General features: G+C 41.9%; 1 protein-coding gene across 1 annotated transcript in view; it reads left to right on the forward strand.

Annotated features, from left to right (window-relative positions):
• The window catches only part of LOC129406524 (leucine-rich repeat-containing protein 37A2-like), a 47821-nt gene that overhangs the window by 21140 nt on the left and 9838 nt on the right, over window positions 1-16843 (forward strand). The window contains exons 6-8 of the mRNA XM_055144643.1: window positions 7532-7603; window positions 8515-8589; window positions 10870-10988. Of these exons, the coding sequence (XP_055000618.1) occupies window positions 7532-7603; window positions 8515-8589; window positions 10870-10988 (266 nt within the window). The remainder of the gene's footprint in view (window positions 1-7531; window positions 7604-8514; window positions 8590-10869; window positions 10989-16843) is intronic.

Here is a 16843-nt window from a genome sequence, read left to right on the forward strand (position 1 = left end):
TTGACAAACCACTAGCAAGACTCACAAAGAGAGAGAGAGAGAGAGAGAGAGAGAGAGAGAGAGAGAGAGAGAGAGAGAGAGACCCAAATAAACTGAATCAGAAATGAAAACGAGGATATCAAAACAGAAACCAAAGAAATTCAAGAGATCATCAGAGACTACTTTGAAAGGCTATATGCCATGAAATATGAGGACTTTGAAGAAATGAACAAATTCCTGAATTCCTGTATTCTCCCAAGACTGAACCAAGAAGATGTGGAATACCTGAATAGACCTATCACTATCAAGAAAATTGAAACTGTAATCAAAAGTCTTCCCCCAAACAAAAGTTCAGGTCCAGATGGATTCACTAGCAAATTATTTCAAACCTTTAAAGAGGGCCTACTGTCAGTTCTTTTCAAGATTTCCCAGGAAATTGGAGAAACAGACATTCTCCCAAACAGTTTCTATGAGACCCATATTTCCCTAATACCAAAAACAAAGACACCACAAAAAAAGAAAACTACAGGCCAATATCCCTGGTGAATATGGAGATACATTAACTATCTCCTCACGCTTATTATAGATATTTTAAAATCCTCTTTGGGAGCTGAGTGATAGTACAGCGGGTAGGGCGCTTGCCTTGCATGTGGACAATCTTTTTGTCCTCAGTACCACAGATGGTCCTTTAGCGCCTCCAGGAGAGACCCTTGAACAGAGCCTGGAATAAGCCCTGAACACTGCTGGATGTATCCATGAGCTCCAAAATAATAATAATAATAATGATGATATGATGATGATGATGATGATGATAATGATGATGATGATGATAATATTAAAGCTGAGATTTGTACAAAGATGATACTAAAAACACAGCTCAGTTTGATGAATGCTATCAGTAATAGGGTTCTGGTCAGGATGCGTCTTTCCATTTATTTCCATCTTTAATGTCTCCCAGGTATTTTTAAATTTACGTGTGGTTTTGGGGGTTTGGGGACCACACCCAGCAGCACGCAGGGCCATTCCTGGCTCTCTGTACTCAGGAGTGTCCCTTGGTGGGAACCATCTGGGTGTGGGGGATTCAACCCTGGGTCAGTGGATGCAAGACAAGCACTTTAACCCCTGTATGCTCTCTCCAGTCCTTTATCCTTTAAAAAAATCATTTTTAATCCCTGTGAATTACAAAGTTACAAAGATATTTGTGATTGAGGTGCAGGCATACATTGTTCTAACACTAACCCCTTCACCAGAGTCCACTACTTTCCACCCGTCTCCCCGCCTCCCCCCTTCCCCCCCCCGCCCCCTTTGCCCCTGTAGCAGGCGCTTTGTCCAGCCATCTCATTGTCCTACTGTTCTCCCTAACTTATCTCCCACCCCCATCTCTGCCCCAGTGGCAAGTTTCCTACTGAAGACCAGTTCAGCTGTTTGTTTCTGTTGCCATTGGGCATTTGAGGTTCCCCTACAAAGTTTGAGAGAGATGGTTCTGAGTCTGTTCCTCTCCCTCTGACTGATTTCACTCAACACAATACTCTCCAGATCTATCCACATTGCAGCAAATTGCATGACTCTATCTCCTCTTATAACTGGGTAATATTCCATTATGTGTATATCTACCATACTTTCTTTATCTAGTCATCTGTTTGTGGGAATTTGGGCTGTTGCCATATTTTGGCTGTTGTATATATTGCTGCAATGAACCTAGGAGTGCAGATGCCTTTTATGCACTGTGCTTTTGGGCCCTTAGGATATATTCACAAGAGTGGAATTTCTGGATCATATGGAAGTTTAATTCCTAGTTTTTTTGAGGAATGTCCATATTGTCTTCCTAAAAGGTTGGATCAGTTAGCATTCTCACCAGCAGTGAATGAGAGGCCCTGTTCCCCCAAATCCTTGTCAACACTAGTTCTTGTTGTTCTTTTTGATGAGTACCAGTCTCTGTTGCATGTGGCCGACCCGGCTTTGATTTCTCCACCTCTCTCGGAGAGCCTGGCAAGCTACCGAGAATATCTCACCCGCACGGCAGAGCCTGGCAAGCTATCCGTAACATATTCGATATGCCAAAAACAGTAACAAGTCTCACAATGGAGACATTACTGGTGCCTGCTTGAGCAAATCGATGAGCAAGGGGATGACAGTGATACAGTGATACCAGTCTCTGTGGTATTAGATGATAACTCACTGTTGTTTTGATCTTCATTTCTCTGATGATTAGTGATATAAAACATTTTTTGCCATATGCATTTTGGTCATTTGTATCTCCTTTGGGCTTGGAGTTGGGCCATATTAGGTGATGTTTGGGCTTATTCCCAGTTCTGCACTTAGTAATCACTCTTGATGCTGCTCGGGGGACCATATGGGATGCTGGGGATTGAACCCAGGTTTGCTGCATCCAAGCAAGCACCTTACCCACTATGCTGTCTCTAGGTCCTTGGCCATTTGTATTCTTCTTTGAAAAAGTTCCTGTTCATCTCTTCTCCTGTTTCTCATATTTTGTGTCATTATATATGAAACCTTTTAAATTTATTTTTTAATTATTTTGTTTATTGGGCCACACTTGGTGATACTCAGGACTTCCTCCTGGCTTTGCACTCAAGTGTTGAAGTGTTGGGGAGACCACATGGGATACCAGGGATCACACCCAGATCAGCTGTGTGCAAGGCAAACACCATACCCGCTGTACTATATCTCTGAGCCGTATATCTGAAACTTTAAAAAATTTAATCTTTAATTACTTCTAGCTAGTGTCTAGAAATATGACCAATTTAGGCATACTGCTCCTGTATCTTAAAACCTGGTGGAATTTGTTTATTAATGATAGTAGTCTTTTTTTCTATAGTCACATAGACGTTGTGTCTCATGGTCCAGTTCCCCAGCAATTTGTCAGAGCATTTTGAAGTCTCTCTGGATCTCTCATTCCTCAGCTTCACCTTTGAAGTCTTTTGGTTGGGCTGACTTTTGTGCCTTAGCTTTTATCCATTGCCTCTTAAAGAGCAGCCATGTTGAAATACTTACCTATGACTGTTTTCCAAAAATTCCCTGTAGGGAGAGGCTTTTAGCTATGTATAGCTTCTCCATCAGGAGGTGCTCAAGGGTTGCTCCTGGATCCTAAAACATGACTCACTCTGGCAGTGCTCACGGGATCAGCTATGGGATGAAATATTTTTAAAAATAGGCAAATGGAAAAATAGGGATGGAATCTGGCTTGGTTGTGTACAAGGCAAGTGCCTCAACACCTTGTAAAATAGTGCCTCAGTCCAAAGACAAGCCTTTCTCATGGAAATTCACCAGAGAAGTAAAATTCTGACAGTTCTTTGAGAATGCTGCTTTGAAGGGACCCCAGCTGCATTCTGCTCCCACTGATCCTGGGGGAAGTGGATGCTTTTTAAGCTCCCCTCAGAATGGAGAGTAAATGTCTGAAAAGTTAAAGCAATATCCATCTTACTATTCTTACAGGAATTTGTCTTTTTTCTCAACTGAATGTTCCTGGGTTTTTGGTATAAACCCACTTACTAAAATTCAAGAATTCTGAAAATACGATTCTATCAAATATTCCAGTTGTTAATTTTGTGAAAGAGGAAATGAAGTTTTAGATTCTATCCTTTTCACTGATTCACCAATAGCCCGGTTTCAATTCTCTAAAGTCTTGATGACTATAGCTAATTAAATATTTACTCATGGAAGATCATTAGAAGAAGGAAATAGAGAGTTTTTGTTTGGGAGTGCTACACCAGGTCATGCTTTGGGGGATACACCTCCCGTGCTCAGGGGTCGCCAATAGGTGGGGATCTGCGGCTCATGTAGTTCTGGGGATGGTACCTGGGCAAAACCTGCATGCAGCCATATAAGCTGTCTCTTCAGTCTCCAAATGTAATTGTTATATTCTCTCCAAGATGGGAAGATAAAGCACGTAAGGATTTTTGCTCTGTGCTCTGGGATCAATCCTGGCAGGGCTCAAGGGACCATATGGGGTGCTGGGAATAAAAATCTCCAGACGTGACTCCAGTCGCCAGCTAAAGTTTTCGGTATGGGCAGCTCCTCGCAGAATGTCTGCAGCCTAAGAACTAAGCCACGGCCCCATGCCCGCCCAGGAGGGGAAAGGTATTTCTCTCGCCTCTTCCTTGCCGGGGGCGAAGGGCACGGTGACCAACATATTATGACGACCACAGATGGGGTTTACAAGCTTGCAATGATCCAATATCTGGAAGAAACCTCCCTGGACTTAGTTGCTAAAGTACAGCAATCCAAAACCACGCTGCCGCAGACCTCATATCTCTTCAAAACAGGTCTGTCTCTAGTGGGGTACTCCTAACAATAATAGTGAGGTTTGTGTTGAAATATTGAATGTAACCAAAGTAAATAGAAAGTAAAGTGAAATTTATATCAGTTTCAAGGTGGGGGGGTGAGGGGGGCAGGATGGGAGGTGTACTATGTTGTTTTTTTTTTGTGGTGAGATATGGGCACTGGTGAAGGGATGGTTGTTTCAGCATTGTATAACTGAGACTTAAGCCTGAAAGCATTGTAATTTTCCACATGGTGATTCAATAAAATAAAATTCTTAAAGAAAAAAAAATTCCAGAGCAAACACTGCCCATTGTACAGTCACTTGGACTCCCAGGAAGGTGGTTTGAAAGGGTATTTCTGCATTGAGTGCCCTGAGAAAATTAAGCTTACACAATCTTTTAAACCCCTTCTCATCATTCAACAGGTTAAACAGGCTTTTGAGTCTGAACTGAATTTAAATCCCAGCTCTGCTTTTTACCAGCTTGATGGCTAGAACAAGTTATATATAACTGCTCTGTGGCTCAGTTTCCTCATTTGTAAAGCAGACTAACAATATCTATCAGTAAAGTTATTGTGACAATTAAATGTGAAGTGCTGATCACAGATACCAGGCATCTGGCAATAGATATTAGCTTTGTCTTTATATATATATGTGTATGTATATACACATATATATTCTAATATACATGTGTATATATATTAGGGTATGCTAATGTGTATATATATTAGGGTATGCTAATGCTAATGTTTCTTGAATTGAGTTTACTGAAAATTTCTTTGTTTTTTTCCCCTCCTGTGTATTTGTCTGCTTGTTTTAAAAAGTTTGCCTATTTTTAAAAAGAAAATTCATTCTAGCATCTTGGAACAAAACTTTTTGTCAAAAATGAACTGCTTCTGGGACTGAAGTGATAATATAGCAGGAAAGGTGCTTGCTTTGCAGGCGGCTGACCCAGGTTCATGCTTGGCATTCCATATGGTCCCCTAAGCACCATCAGGAGTAATCCCTGAGCATTCCTGGGTGTGGCCCACAAACCAAAGAAAGAAAAGAGAGAGGAACTGAGGGAGGGAGGGAAGGAACTGGTTCATTTTACCAATATATCCATAATGTTCGCACAGAAGAGCCTGGCAAGCTCCCCGTGACTTATTCGATATGCCAAAAACAGTAAAAACAAGTCTCACAATGGAGACGTTACTGGTGCCTGCTCGAGCACATCAGTGAACAATGGGACGACAGTGCTACAGTGCTATCCATAATGTTATTTCTGAAGTATCTAGTAACTACCCAATATTGTCAGACCAGTGACAGTCAAGGTGACCCTGGCATTCAAGAAGCTGAAAGTCCAGGAGACTGACAGGTGACCCAGTGATCACATACAGTGTGACAAAGGTCAGGGCACAAAGATCTCTGTGAGAATGACTGGCAAGAGGACTGCTTCCACCAGATCCTCTTAGAAAACCTCCCTAACCCAAGCGCCGCAATGCTCAAGGCTGCTCCCTACGTGCTCAGGCCGAACCTCACATACGAGCAAAAATATTCCTGGACTGTGCAGCGGCAAAAGTGGCAGCACAACACGTCATAAAACACTCCCTACCCATTCTCCATAATTACCACACCACATTTGATGGGGTTCAGTTTGTAGGCAATAAATCATAGAGGGAAATATGTATATATGCATACATATATATTTTCAGGGGTGTAATGATAGCACAGTGGGTAGGGCATTTGCCTTGCATGCGGTCAACCCAGGTTCAATTCCTCCACCTCTCTAGAAGAGCCTGGCAAGCTACCGAGAGTATCTCACCCGCATGGCAAAGGCTGGCAAGCTACCCGTGGCGTATTTGATATGTCAAAAACCAGTAACAATAAGTCTCACAATGGAGGCATTACTGGTGCCTGCTCGAGCAAATTGATGAGCAACAAGATGACAGTGATACAGTTATACATATTTTCAGATATGTATACCAAAGCTCACACCACCCAAACTTCAACAACTTGTTAGTGATATCCTATAGAATGTCTTTTTTTTTTAATTTTTTATTGTGGAAAGTTACAAAGTTACAAATTTTTCAGGTTTAAATCTCAGTTATACAATGCTCGAATACCCATCCCTTCACCAGTGCTCATATTCCACCACCAAGAATCCCAGTATACCTCCACCCCGCCCCCTTACACCCCAAACTCCCCCACGCCCCTAGCCTCCCCACCCTAAGCCCCCCCCCAGCCTGTGTAACTAATAAATTTCACTTTACTTTCAATATAGAATGTCTTAATGGTTCCTGCCAAAATAGAACAATCTTCACAGTCTTTCTTATGTGAACACTTTTTTTGTAAGCCTGTTCAGCAGTTCTTCATAACAGACAATATGAAATATATTACTTCATTTGTGTTTTGTGACAGGGATTGGGGTTGGGATGGAAACATCCCGAATTTGGTGGAGGGAAGGTGTAATGGTGGTGGGATTGGTGTTTGAATATTGAGTGTAATCAAACATTGTGGACTAACTTGTAAAGTTAAAAAAAATTTGAAAAAGTAATATGGAGTTTATGCCCTATATAAAATTTAAAAAAAGAAGAAAAATAATATTTGCTGCAGAGCAAGGACTTCCTGCAGACATCATCACTCTCTGGGTTTTCTTTCATCTTTGGGGGTGGTAGGGAGACACACCCAGTGGTGTCCAGGGCTTACTCCTGACTCTGTGCTCAGGGATCACTCCTGGTTTATTGTGGGGCCTATATAAGGTGCCAGGAATGGAACACAAGTGGGCTGCATGCAAGGCAAGTACCCCACATGCTGTATTATTTGGCCTCTCTTCCTAGGGTTTTCAACTTGGAAAAATTTGTTAGCATATTTTTAATTTGTTCTACATTTGTGTTTCTCTCCACCCTCCCACCCTCTTCCCCCTTCACTTTATCATCTAGAGACTTGAGTGTTCCCCAAAGGGAGAATGTTTGGGGCTGGAGCAATAGCACAGCAGGTAGGGCATTTGCCTTGCACGCGGCCAACCTGGATTCAATTCCCAGTATCCCATATGGTCCCCAAGCACCACCAGGAGTAATTCCTGAGTGCATGAGCCAGGGATAACCCCATGCATTGCCGGGTGTGACCCAAAAAGCAAAAAAAAAATGGTTTATGGATTCTAAGCATGATTATAGATAATGACAGAAAATAATGTTTTTTCACCTTCTAGTTCCATGCTAATAAAATAAATATAAACTTTAATGCTAGTTGCTGATTATGTCTATAATTTTAATTTTATTGTATATTTTTTAGAATTCTCAGTCATAATCCTCTAACAACTATTGAAGATTCATATCTTTTTAAATTGCCAGCATTAAAATATCTGTAAGTATTATAATAGTTTTGTAGCTCATATGGTTTCTGCTATAATTTGCGGTCTTTATTTTTCTCCATTTTTGCCAAAGATTGTGTTTTGCATTGAATTTAAAAGTTATAATTTGAATTTTAACACTGGATTGTTGAATTGAGATTCATTGTCAAAGGAAAAGATTAAGAAAGAATGTACATGGGTAACAGCCAACAGAGGAAAAGAGCAATGTTGAGTACATATGGATAAGAAATATACATGTAGAAGTATTATCTATTCCAGAAAGTAATGAGTAATAATGTAAACATTACTTAAAAAAAGAAAGTAAAGAGGACCAGATAGGTGAGTGGTTGGAGCCCATGCACTGCATGCCAGAGGCCTGGATTCGACCTCTGGCGCCATACGTGTTTCTCAGAGCTCAATTCTGAGTAACCCACAAGTACAGCACCTAGCATATCTCCCAAGTACTGCCAGATGTGGGCAAAATCCAAGGCCACTCCCAGATCACATGAAAAAAAAATTAAAAGAAGTAGATGAAATTTAGAATGATAAGTCAGACAAGAGGGAGGGAGGGAGGGAGGGAAGGAAGGAAGGAAGGAAGGAAGGAAGGAAGGAAGGAAGGAAGGAAGGAAGGAAGGAAGGAAGGAAGGAAGGAAGGAAGGAAGGAAGGAAGGAAGGAAGGAAGGAAGGAAGGAAGGAAGGAAGGAAGGAAGGAAGGAAATTTATTTAGTCTACCAAATTGTCATTAATTTGATGATAGAGAAATCTCTTATTTCTGTAAGAGCTCTCTGGAATTATGGTCTAGAGTAAACAGTTGACCTGGCTTTACAGCGAAGCCAGAATCAAATATATGCTTCATTAATCTCATCTACTTAACTCTAAAGCTTCTGCATTTGGATTCACATCATGCTTGTGTTTTCTCCCTCAGAGACATGGGAGCAACATCAGTGTTGCTTGGACCAGTCCAAAACATCCTCATGATGACTCTTGAATTAGAAAAACTGTAAGTTGATTTTTCTGACATTTATTTTCACTTAGGTTTTTAAGGCTTTTTATTTTTGTTTCTCAATCTTGGAGAGCCTGGCAAGCAACTGAGTGTATCCTGCCCACAAGGCAGAGCCTGGCGTATTCGATATGCCAAAAACAGTAACATGTCTCACAATGGACACGTAACTAGTTCCCGCTCGAGCAAATCAATGAACAGCGGGATGACAGTGCTACAGTGCCACAGATTTCTTTAAATGTTGGAGTACTGCTACTTATTCATCCATTGATTAGGCTAATTGAATTTGACATGCACTCCACAATACATTTTTTTATTCAGAATGTTAATTTAATTTAATTAAAAAATTTTAAATTGAATCATTGTGAGATACAGTTACAAAGCTTTCATGTTTGAGTTTCAGTCATACAATTATAGGACACCCAACCCTCCACCAGTGCCCACCATCCACTACCAATGTCCCCAGGATCCACCCCCTCGTCCCACCCCTACCCCTGCCTCTATGGCAGACAATCTCCCCCATACTGTCTTTTGTTGGACTGGAGTGCTAGCACAGCGGGTAGGGCATTTGCCTTGCACACAGCCAACTGGGGTTCTATTCCTCCGTCCCTCTCAGAGAGCCTGGCAAGCTACTGAGAGTATCCCGCCCGCACAGCAGTCTGGCAAGCTACCCGTGGCATATTCGATATGCCAAAAACAGTAACTAGTCTCACCATGCAGACATTACTGGTACCCGCTTGAGCAAATCGATGAGCAACATGATGACAGTGCTACAGTGCTACTCTCTCTTGTGTTGCTTGTTATGAATAGTATAAGATGTCATGAGACCAGAGGAGTGGCTGTGTGCTCCTCAAATTTTAAAAGTTTAGATAATTAAGGTGTGGAGAAATCTCTGCAGAGAGCTGCTCAGTTCAGAGTTTCTTTGTGTATCTGGATTTTGACCATTAAGGAGCTTAAGTGGCAGCCGAGGGCAGTTTGTGGGCATGACCTCCAGCTTCCCTCGGGGAGAGGGAGGCCAATGAGAGGGACCGGCCCATCCCCTATCCCTTGAGGCCTGGAGTTTGCTGTCACTGAACCTGTGTGCCTGCACTTTTCATTGTGTTCTGGAAGTTGGTGCCTGTCGGGGTTTTTAAGGGGCAGGTGGAGGGATGATGCCTGCCCCTGTCTGAGGCTCCCCAGTGAAGTTGGCCTGGCTTAAAGTCCGGAGGCATCTCGCAGAGAGCTGCTCGGTTCAGAGATTCTTTTGTGTGTCTCTGGATGGTGGCCCTTGTTTCCATCTTCTCAGAGAAATAAACTATTGGCATATGCCCTGCAGGATATGCCCGCTTGGCCGTAGGGCACCTCACCACCAGCCCTAACTGTGGCTTTTATCTCTTTCGAGATTTATGGGGCTCTGAAATATGGTTGGTAACTGAGCTTGTATAACTGAGCCAGACGTAGTTTGTGGGTTGGCTCCCACATACCAAACTTTTGGCTGTTTAGTTTCTTGGTAAACTTGCCCTAAGTTGTTGGGGTTCAGTCACAGGTACATCAGCAATTTTGGGTTATCAGGAAGCCAGAAGGCTCCATCTGGCTGCTGATGCTCTTGCCCCGCAGGTACAGGTTGACCTGCTGGTGGCACCATACCCCAGCTTGTTTATTTTTCTTAAGCTATGTTTAATTGAGTTTAAATTTATATATATATATATATATATATTTTTTTTTAAGTTGAGATACTCAAGAATCCCTTTTGGTGTCTCATGGACACTGGGGATCAAACCCAGGTCAACTGTGTTCAAAGCAAATGCCAGAGCTGCTATACTATAATATTACTCTAGTCCCTATTTTCTCATAGTCTGAAAAAGTGCTTTCAGATTTCCCCAGGTTATAACTGGTATTTTTATCATTCTCTGGGAGCTGGAGAGATAGGATAGTGAGTTAGATATTTGCCTTGCATGTGGTTAACTCTTGTTCAGTCTGGCACTGTCTATGGTTCCCCAAGGCCTGCAAGGAATGATTCCTGAGTCGAGAGCCCAGAGTAATCCCTGAGCACCACCAGATATGACTCAAAAACAAAACTCAATTTTCTGAGGGCTGAAGTGATAGTTAGAGGGGTTAAGGTACACGCTTTGCACGCATCACCTCCCAGTTGGGTTCCCACCACCACTGAGTTCGAGCAGCGCCTCATCCATGGTTCTCAGGAACATTTTGAATAGCTGCACAGTGGCTTTGGCTGCCTCTTCTACCTACTTAAAGTAACCCCTTTACTCTGCACTTAATTCTCTGTGTTTCCATTCATAGGATATTACCTAGGCATCTCACCTGCTGCCTCTGTCAATTTAAAGTTATTATTGAAATCATGTGCAAGACAGTCAAACTACATTGTACCACTCAATGTTCTACCAGTACCACACACTGTGGTGAGTCTGAATTGCCTGCTAATAGATTTTTAATTTATGTTTTATTTTAATTTTAATCACTGATGGCCCATTTTAAACTGATTGTGTAGTTGCATTATTTCTATTAAGAGTTCAACTCCCTATATTTCTAAGAACTATTTCCCGTGGTAAAAGTCAGAATCTCAGTTACGTCTTTACCTTAGCAGTCTATGCATGACCTGAGACATCAGAGGAATGGAAGAAAGGGATGGAAGTGGGGAAGGGAGCTAACACTAATGGTCACAAATGAGGGCCACACTGTGGGCAAGGTACTGGTCCTCCAGATGAGAGCTCAGCCACAGAATGCAGTTTGTAAACAGATTTTATATACAGCAGATCTCAAGCGCCCTTTTCTTCATAGGACAGGTGTCGCTACTTTATTGCATGTGTTTTTGTAATTCAGTAGGCAAGTACAAGTCATACTGTCTTATGAAAATTTTGCTTAGAGCCTGAGAATTTCTGGTTTTCTAAGCAGAGGTTGCCATTCAATCCTTCTAAGGATGGATGGCCTTGTGGATTCTTAGACCATCCCCACCTCTGAGCCTATTTAGAACTTTAACCCTTCCATCTACAAAGCACTCAGGCGCCCTTAAGTATTTTTCCACATAGTAAGTTTACTGACCTTAGCTTGATAACTTCCAAAATGTGTTTTTAAGGGCCCAGGAAAATAGAACAATAGGTTAAAACACATAGTTTTCATGTGGGAGGTGTGAGTGCACCCCCCACAAAACAGTTTCTGAAGCACTGCTGGGAGTATTCCTTGGGTATTACTGAATATGGGGCATGCATGCATGCGCGCACGCGCGCGCGCGCGCGCGCGCGCACACACACACACACACACACACACACACACACATGAAACACCCAAAAAAGTGTTTTCATGCCGGGATAGTATGACTCTGATTTGCTAACAGTAATTGGGCACATCCATCACTTTGCTTCTTACACAAAGATAGTGTTATTGTTAAAATCAACTTTTAGCAAGTCTATCACTCCCTTCACAAAGGTGGGCATAACAATCATTTTCAAATCACCTTTCATAAGATGAACATCAATCCTGGGGAATTTGGGGGGTGTGGCGGGGAGAAGATCAGACTAAAAGGGATGTACAAACTGTGGTGTCTCGACACTTTGGTGGTGGTCCAGGTGAGGTTCACTTTGTACATGGAAACCAATAGTGTTGGTACTATTGTAAACATGTTACTCCAACTGCAATAATGTTAGAGAATAACTAAACCAAATAATCGAAATCAGAATAAGATACTAATAACATTTTTTATTTTAGGTGAGGAGAAGCAAAACTAAAAGTGTTAAATGTGTCTAATGCCTAGATCGCGTGTTCCCATTCTGGGACTCTTTGCAAGTCCATGCTTCTTCCTCACTTCCCTTAACTCCCTCTCTAAACTTCACCATCACCAAAAGCACTTTGAATTCTTCAGTAGAGTTTGGTCGGAGAGATCATCTAGCAGCTACAACACTTGCCTTCCATATGGCAGACTTGAGTTGGATACCTAGCATCCCAGATGGTCCCAATTACTAGCTGCAGTGATCCCTGAGCACAGAGAGAGAAGTAACCCCTGAACATTGCTGGGTTTGGCCCCACCTCCCCCCAAAAGAAACCCAACTACACAATGTTATACTTGACCTTCTAGCAGTCAGAAATTTTGTATGGTTCCCTAACTAGAGCTGGAAATAGTAGGAAGTAAGTGAAGACAAAATACACATCTTATAAGAGCTGTATTCCCCAATTTTGGTAGCTCTGATATTATTTCAGGAGCCAGAGAGATAGTACAGTGAGTAGGGGACTTGCCTTCCACACAGATGACCTGGGTTCCATTGCTGGCATCCTATATAGTTTCCCAAGCACCACCAGCAGTGATTTCCTGAGCACGGAATCAGGAGTAACCCCTGAGCATCACCAATTGTGGCCCACAAACAAAACAAAAAAGATTATTTTCTAGATTTTATCAACATTGCACATTGACATATACTCTGGCAAATCCATTAACCTATCCTTAGACATCTGCCCAGATTCAACAACATCACACTAAAGGCTAATAAGCGAAAGAATTAGTGGGTAGGTGGAGGAAGGGTGCATTCAGATGAGGATCTGATTTCTGGAAGAATTTCTTCTTCGTCTATGATGGTAATAAGAATATTATCACCCAAAAGAGGTAGAGAGAAAAGTCCTCTCTATATGGGCAGGACAGGATAAAGGTATGGGAGTATAACAAGTCATAGTTGAGGGACTGGAGAGATGATCTAATGGAAAGAGTGCTTGCCTTTTTTTTTTCTTTATTGGGTCACAACCGGTGATACACAAGGGTTACTCCTGGCTCTGGCAGTGCTCAGGGGACCATATGGGATGCTGGGATTCGAATCCGGACTGACCACATGCAAAGCAAATGACCTACCTGCTGTGCTATCGCTCCAGTCCCTGGGTGCTTCCCTTTCATGCAGTCAACCTGGGTTCGATTCCCAGCATCCCATGTGGTCCCCCAGGCACCACCCAGAATAGTTTCTGAGAGCAGCACTGTAGCACTGTAGCACTGTTGTCTCGTTGTTCATTGAGTTGCTGAGAGGGCATCACTAACGTCTCCATTGTGAGACTTGTTGTTACTGTTTTTGGCATATCGAATAAGCCACGGGAGCTTACCAGGCTCTGCCGTGCAGGTGGGATACTCTCAGTAGCTTGCCAGGCTCTCCTGAGGGACGGAGGAATTGAACCCGGGTTGGCTGCATTCAAGGCAAATGCCCTACCCACTGTTCTATCGATAACTCCAGCCTGCTGGACATAATTACCTTAAAAAAAGATTTTTAAATTAATTTTTAATTTGCTTTTGGGGGCCACACCCATTAATGCTCAGGGCTTACTCCTGGCTCTGCACTCAGGAATTACTTCTGCTAGTGTTCAGGGAACACGTGAGATTCCAGGGATCAAATCTGGGTTGGACACATGCAAGGTGAATGCTCTACCTTCTGTACTCTCTCTCTAGCCCTGCATTTATCTACTTTTATAAGGCGGTTCTATATTATTTTAAAAGTATACTATCAACAATTATGCAAACAAGTATAAGTAATAGGCACATGTAAAATTTAATTAAAGTAAATATTTAGCCATGATAAAGATTTTTTTTTGGCTGGAGATAGTAAAGCAGGTAAAGTGATTGCCTTGCGTGTAACCAACCCGGATTCAATCCCTGGCATCTCATATGGTCCCCCAAACGCTATCATGAGTGATTTCTGAGTGCAGAACCAGAAGTACCCCCTAAGCATTGCCATGTAGTCCCCTCCCCCCAAAAAAATCCAACTATTTTTCAAATGTAGTTTATCTTTTTGATGCATTCAGAGCACCAAGTCTAAACTTTATCATATATCATTTTACATATTTGCTTAGTACACCTTATTATGATCAACAGCAGGCTTGTTTTGTTAAACTTTTGTCAAACGTGATAATTGTGAGCCATAAAAATAACTAACTAAAAAATTAAAAAATATTATTTTTGTAGTACATTAAACCATTCAAATTTCTTGGGCTTATTCTTTTTTTTAATATGTATCCTCGTTTATTCTTCCTTAAAGATTCTTCAAGACACATTTAAGAATACCCATCAGAATTCGACTAAAAAGGCCATATTTTTCCACATTTTTGGATTTCTCTTAGGAATCGTGGTTTCCCAGAGCCATCCGTAACCTCTTGGTCCTGATTGCACAGCCACCTTTCTTATCTAGGATTATAGATTTTGAGCATTTCTGGGTCATCCCTGCTTATCAAATAATATCCTTGCCTCCGGCATGCACCTGCCTTTCTTGTTAAACAATCTTTTCAGTACCTTCTCTTAGGTTAGCTTTACATGCCCCCAGTTTTGAACACATTCATACCTTGCATGTTAATGCCTCACTAACTTAACTCATACTTTCAATGAGGATTCTGTGAAAGTCTCTTTATCCTGAACAAAAAGGCTTAGAAATTACGGAGAAAATTTTATATTATATCTGTATCAATTGCTGCAATGACGCATTTTTTCACCTGATCTATCTGATATCATTCTCTCAACCACCCTGGAAGAGATAAGCTGTTCTATTAGCAAACAGGGCAACTTGTGTCTTCTTGGATATCGCCAAACTGAACTAGATTTCCACTAATTAAATTGTCCTCCATCTACTGGAGAACCACGGGTTGAATTGGAGGCTTCCTTCTAAACTTCTTCTTTTTTTAATATGTTTATTTTTTTAATTTGTGAGTCACTGTGAGGGTATAGTTACAAATTTACCCATTTTCGTGCTTGTGTTTCCCTCATACAATGTTTGAGAACCCATCCCTTCACCAGTGTCCATTCTCCACCACCAATGAACCCAGTATCCCTCCCACTCTCCAATCCCGTCCTCCCCACCCCATCCCGCCTCTGAGGCAGGGTATTCCATTTTGTCCTCTCTCTCCTTTTGGGTGTTGTGGTTTGTGATAGGGGTATTGAGTGGCCATCAGTCTCTAGTCTACTTTCTGCACGCATCTCCCTTCCCGCGCAGGATGTCCAACCACAGTTTACTTGGTGTTCCCTTCTCTATCCGGGCTGCCTTTCCCCCAGCATGTGAGGCCAGCTTCCAAGCCATGGAGCCAACCTTGGTATTATATACTACTATTCTTGGGTGTTAGTCTCCTACTCTGTTATTTTATATTCCACAGATGAGTGCAGTCTTACTATGTCTGTCCCTCTCTTTCTGACTCATTTCACTTAGCATGATACTTTCCATGTTGATCCACTTATATGCAAAGTTCATGACTTCACCTTTTCTAACAGCTGCATAATATTTCATTGTATAGATGTACCAAAGTTTCTTTAACCAGTCATCTGTTCTAGGGCACTCAGGTTTTTTCCAGATTCTTGCTATTGTAAGCAGTGCTGCGATGAACATATAAGTGCAGATGTCATTTCGACTATATTTTTTTTGTTTGTCCAGGATATATTCCCAGAAGTGGTATTGCTGGATTAAATGGAAGCTCAATTTCTAGTTGTTTGAGAAGCGTCCATTTTGTTTTCCAAAGGGGCTGAACCAGTCGGCATTCCCACTAGAAGTGTAGAAGGGTCCCTTTCTCCCCAATCCTCTCCAGCAGTGGTTGCTTTTGTTCTTTTGGATGTGTGCCATTCTCTATGGTGTGAGGTGGTATCTCATGGTTGTTTTGATCTGCATCTCCGTGATGATTAGTGATGTAGAGCACTTTTTCATGTGCCTTTTGGCCATTCGTATCTCTTCCTTGGGAAAGTTTCTGTTTATTTCTTCGTCCCATTTTCTGATGGGGTTGGATGTTTTCTTCTTGTAGAGTTCAACCAGTGCTTTATATACCCTTGATATCAACCCCTTATCGGATGGGTATTGGGTGAATATCCTTTCCCATTCTGTAGATTGCCTTTGTATTTTGGTCATGGTATCTTTTGCGGTGCAGAAGCTTCTTAGTTTAATATAGTCCCATTTGTTTATCTCTGTTTCCACTTGGTTGGTTAGTTGCATGTCATCTTTGAAGATACCTTTAGCTTCAATATCGTGGAGGGTTTTTCCGACCTTGTCTTCGATGTACCTTATGGACTGTGCTCTGATGTTGAGATCTTTAATCCATTTTGATCTGATTTTTGTGCCTGGTGTCAGGTCGAGGTCTAAGCCCATTTTTTTGCATGTGGTTGCCCAGGTATGCCAGCACCATTTGTTAAAGAGGCTTTCCTTGTTCCACTTCACATTTCTTGCTCCCTTATCAAAGATTAGATGATCATATATTTGAGGTTGTTCTTGGGCTTATTCTTATGCTCCTCTAACTCAGGGTTGAATTATCTAATAGCTGCATT

This window comes from Sorex araneus, chromosome 7, assembly GCF_027595985.1.
Source record: "Sorex araneus isolate mSorAra2 chromosome 7, mSorAra2.pri, whole genome shotgun sequence".
NCBI classification, from domain to species: Eukaryota; Metazoa; Chordata; class Mammalia; order Eulipotyphla; family Soricidae; genus Sorex; species Sorex araneus.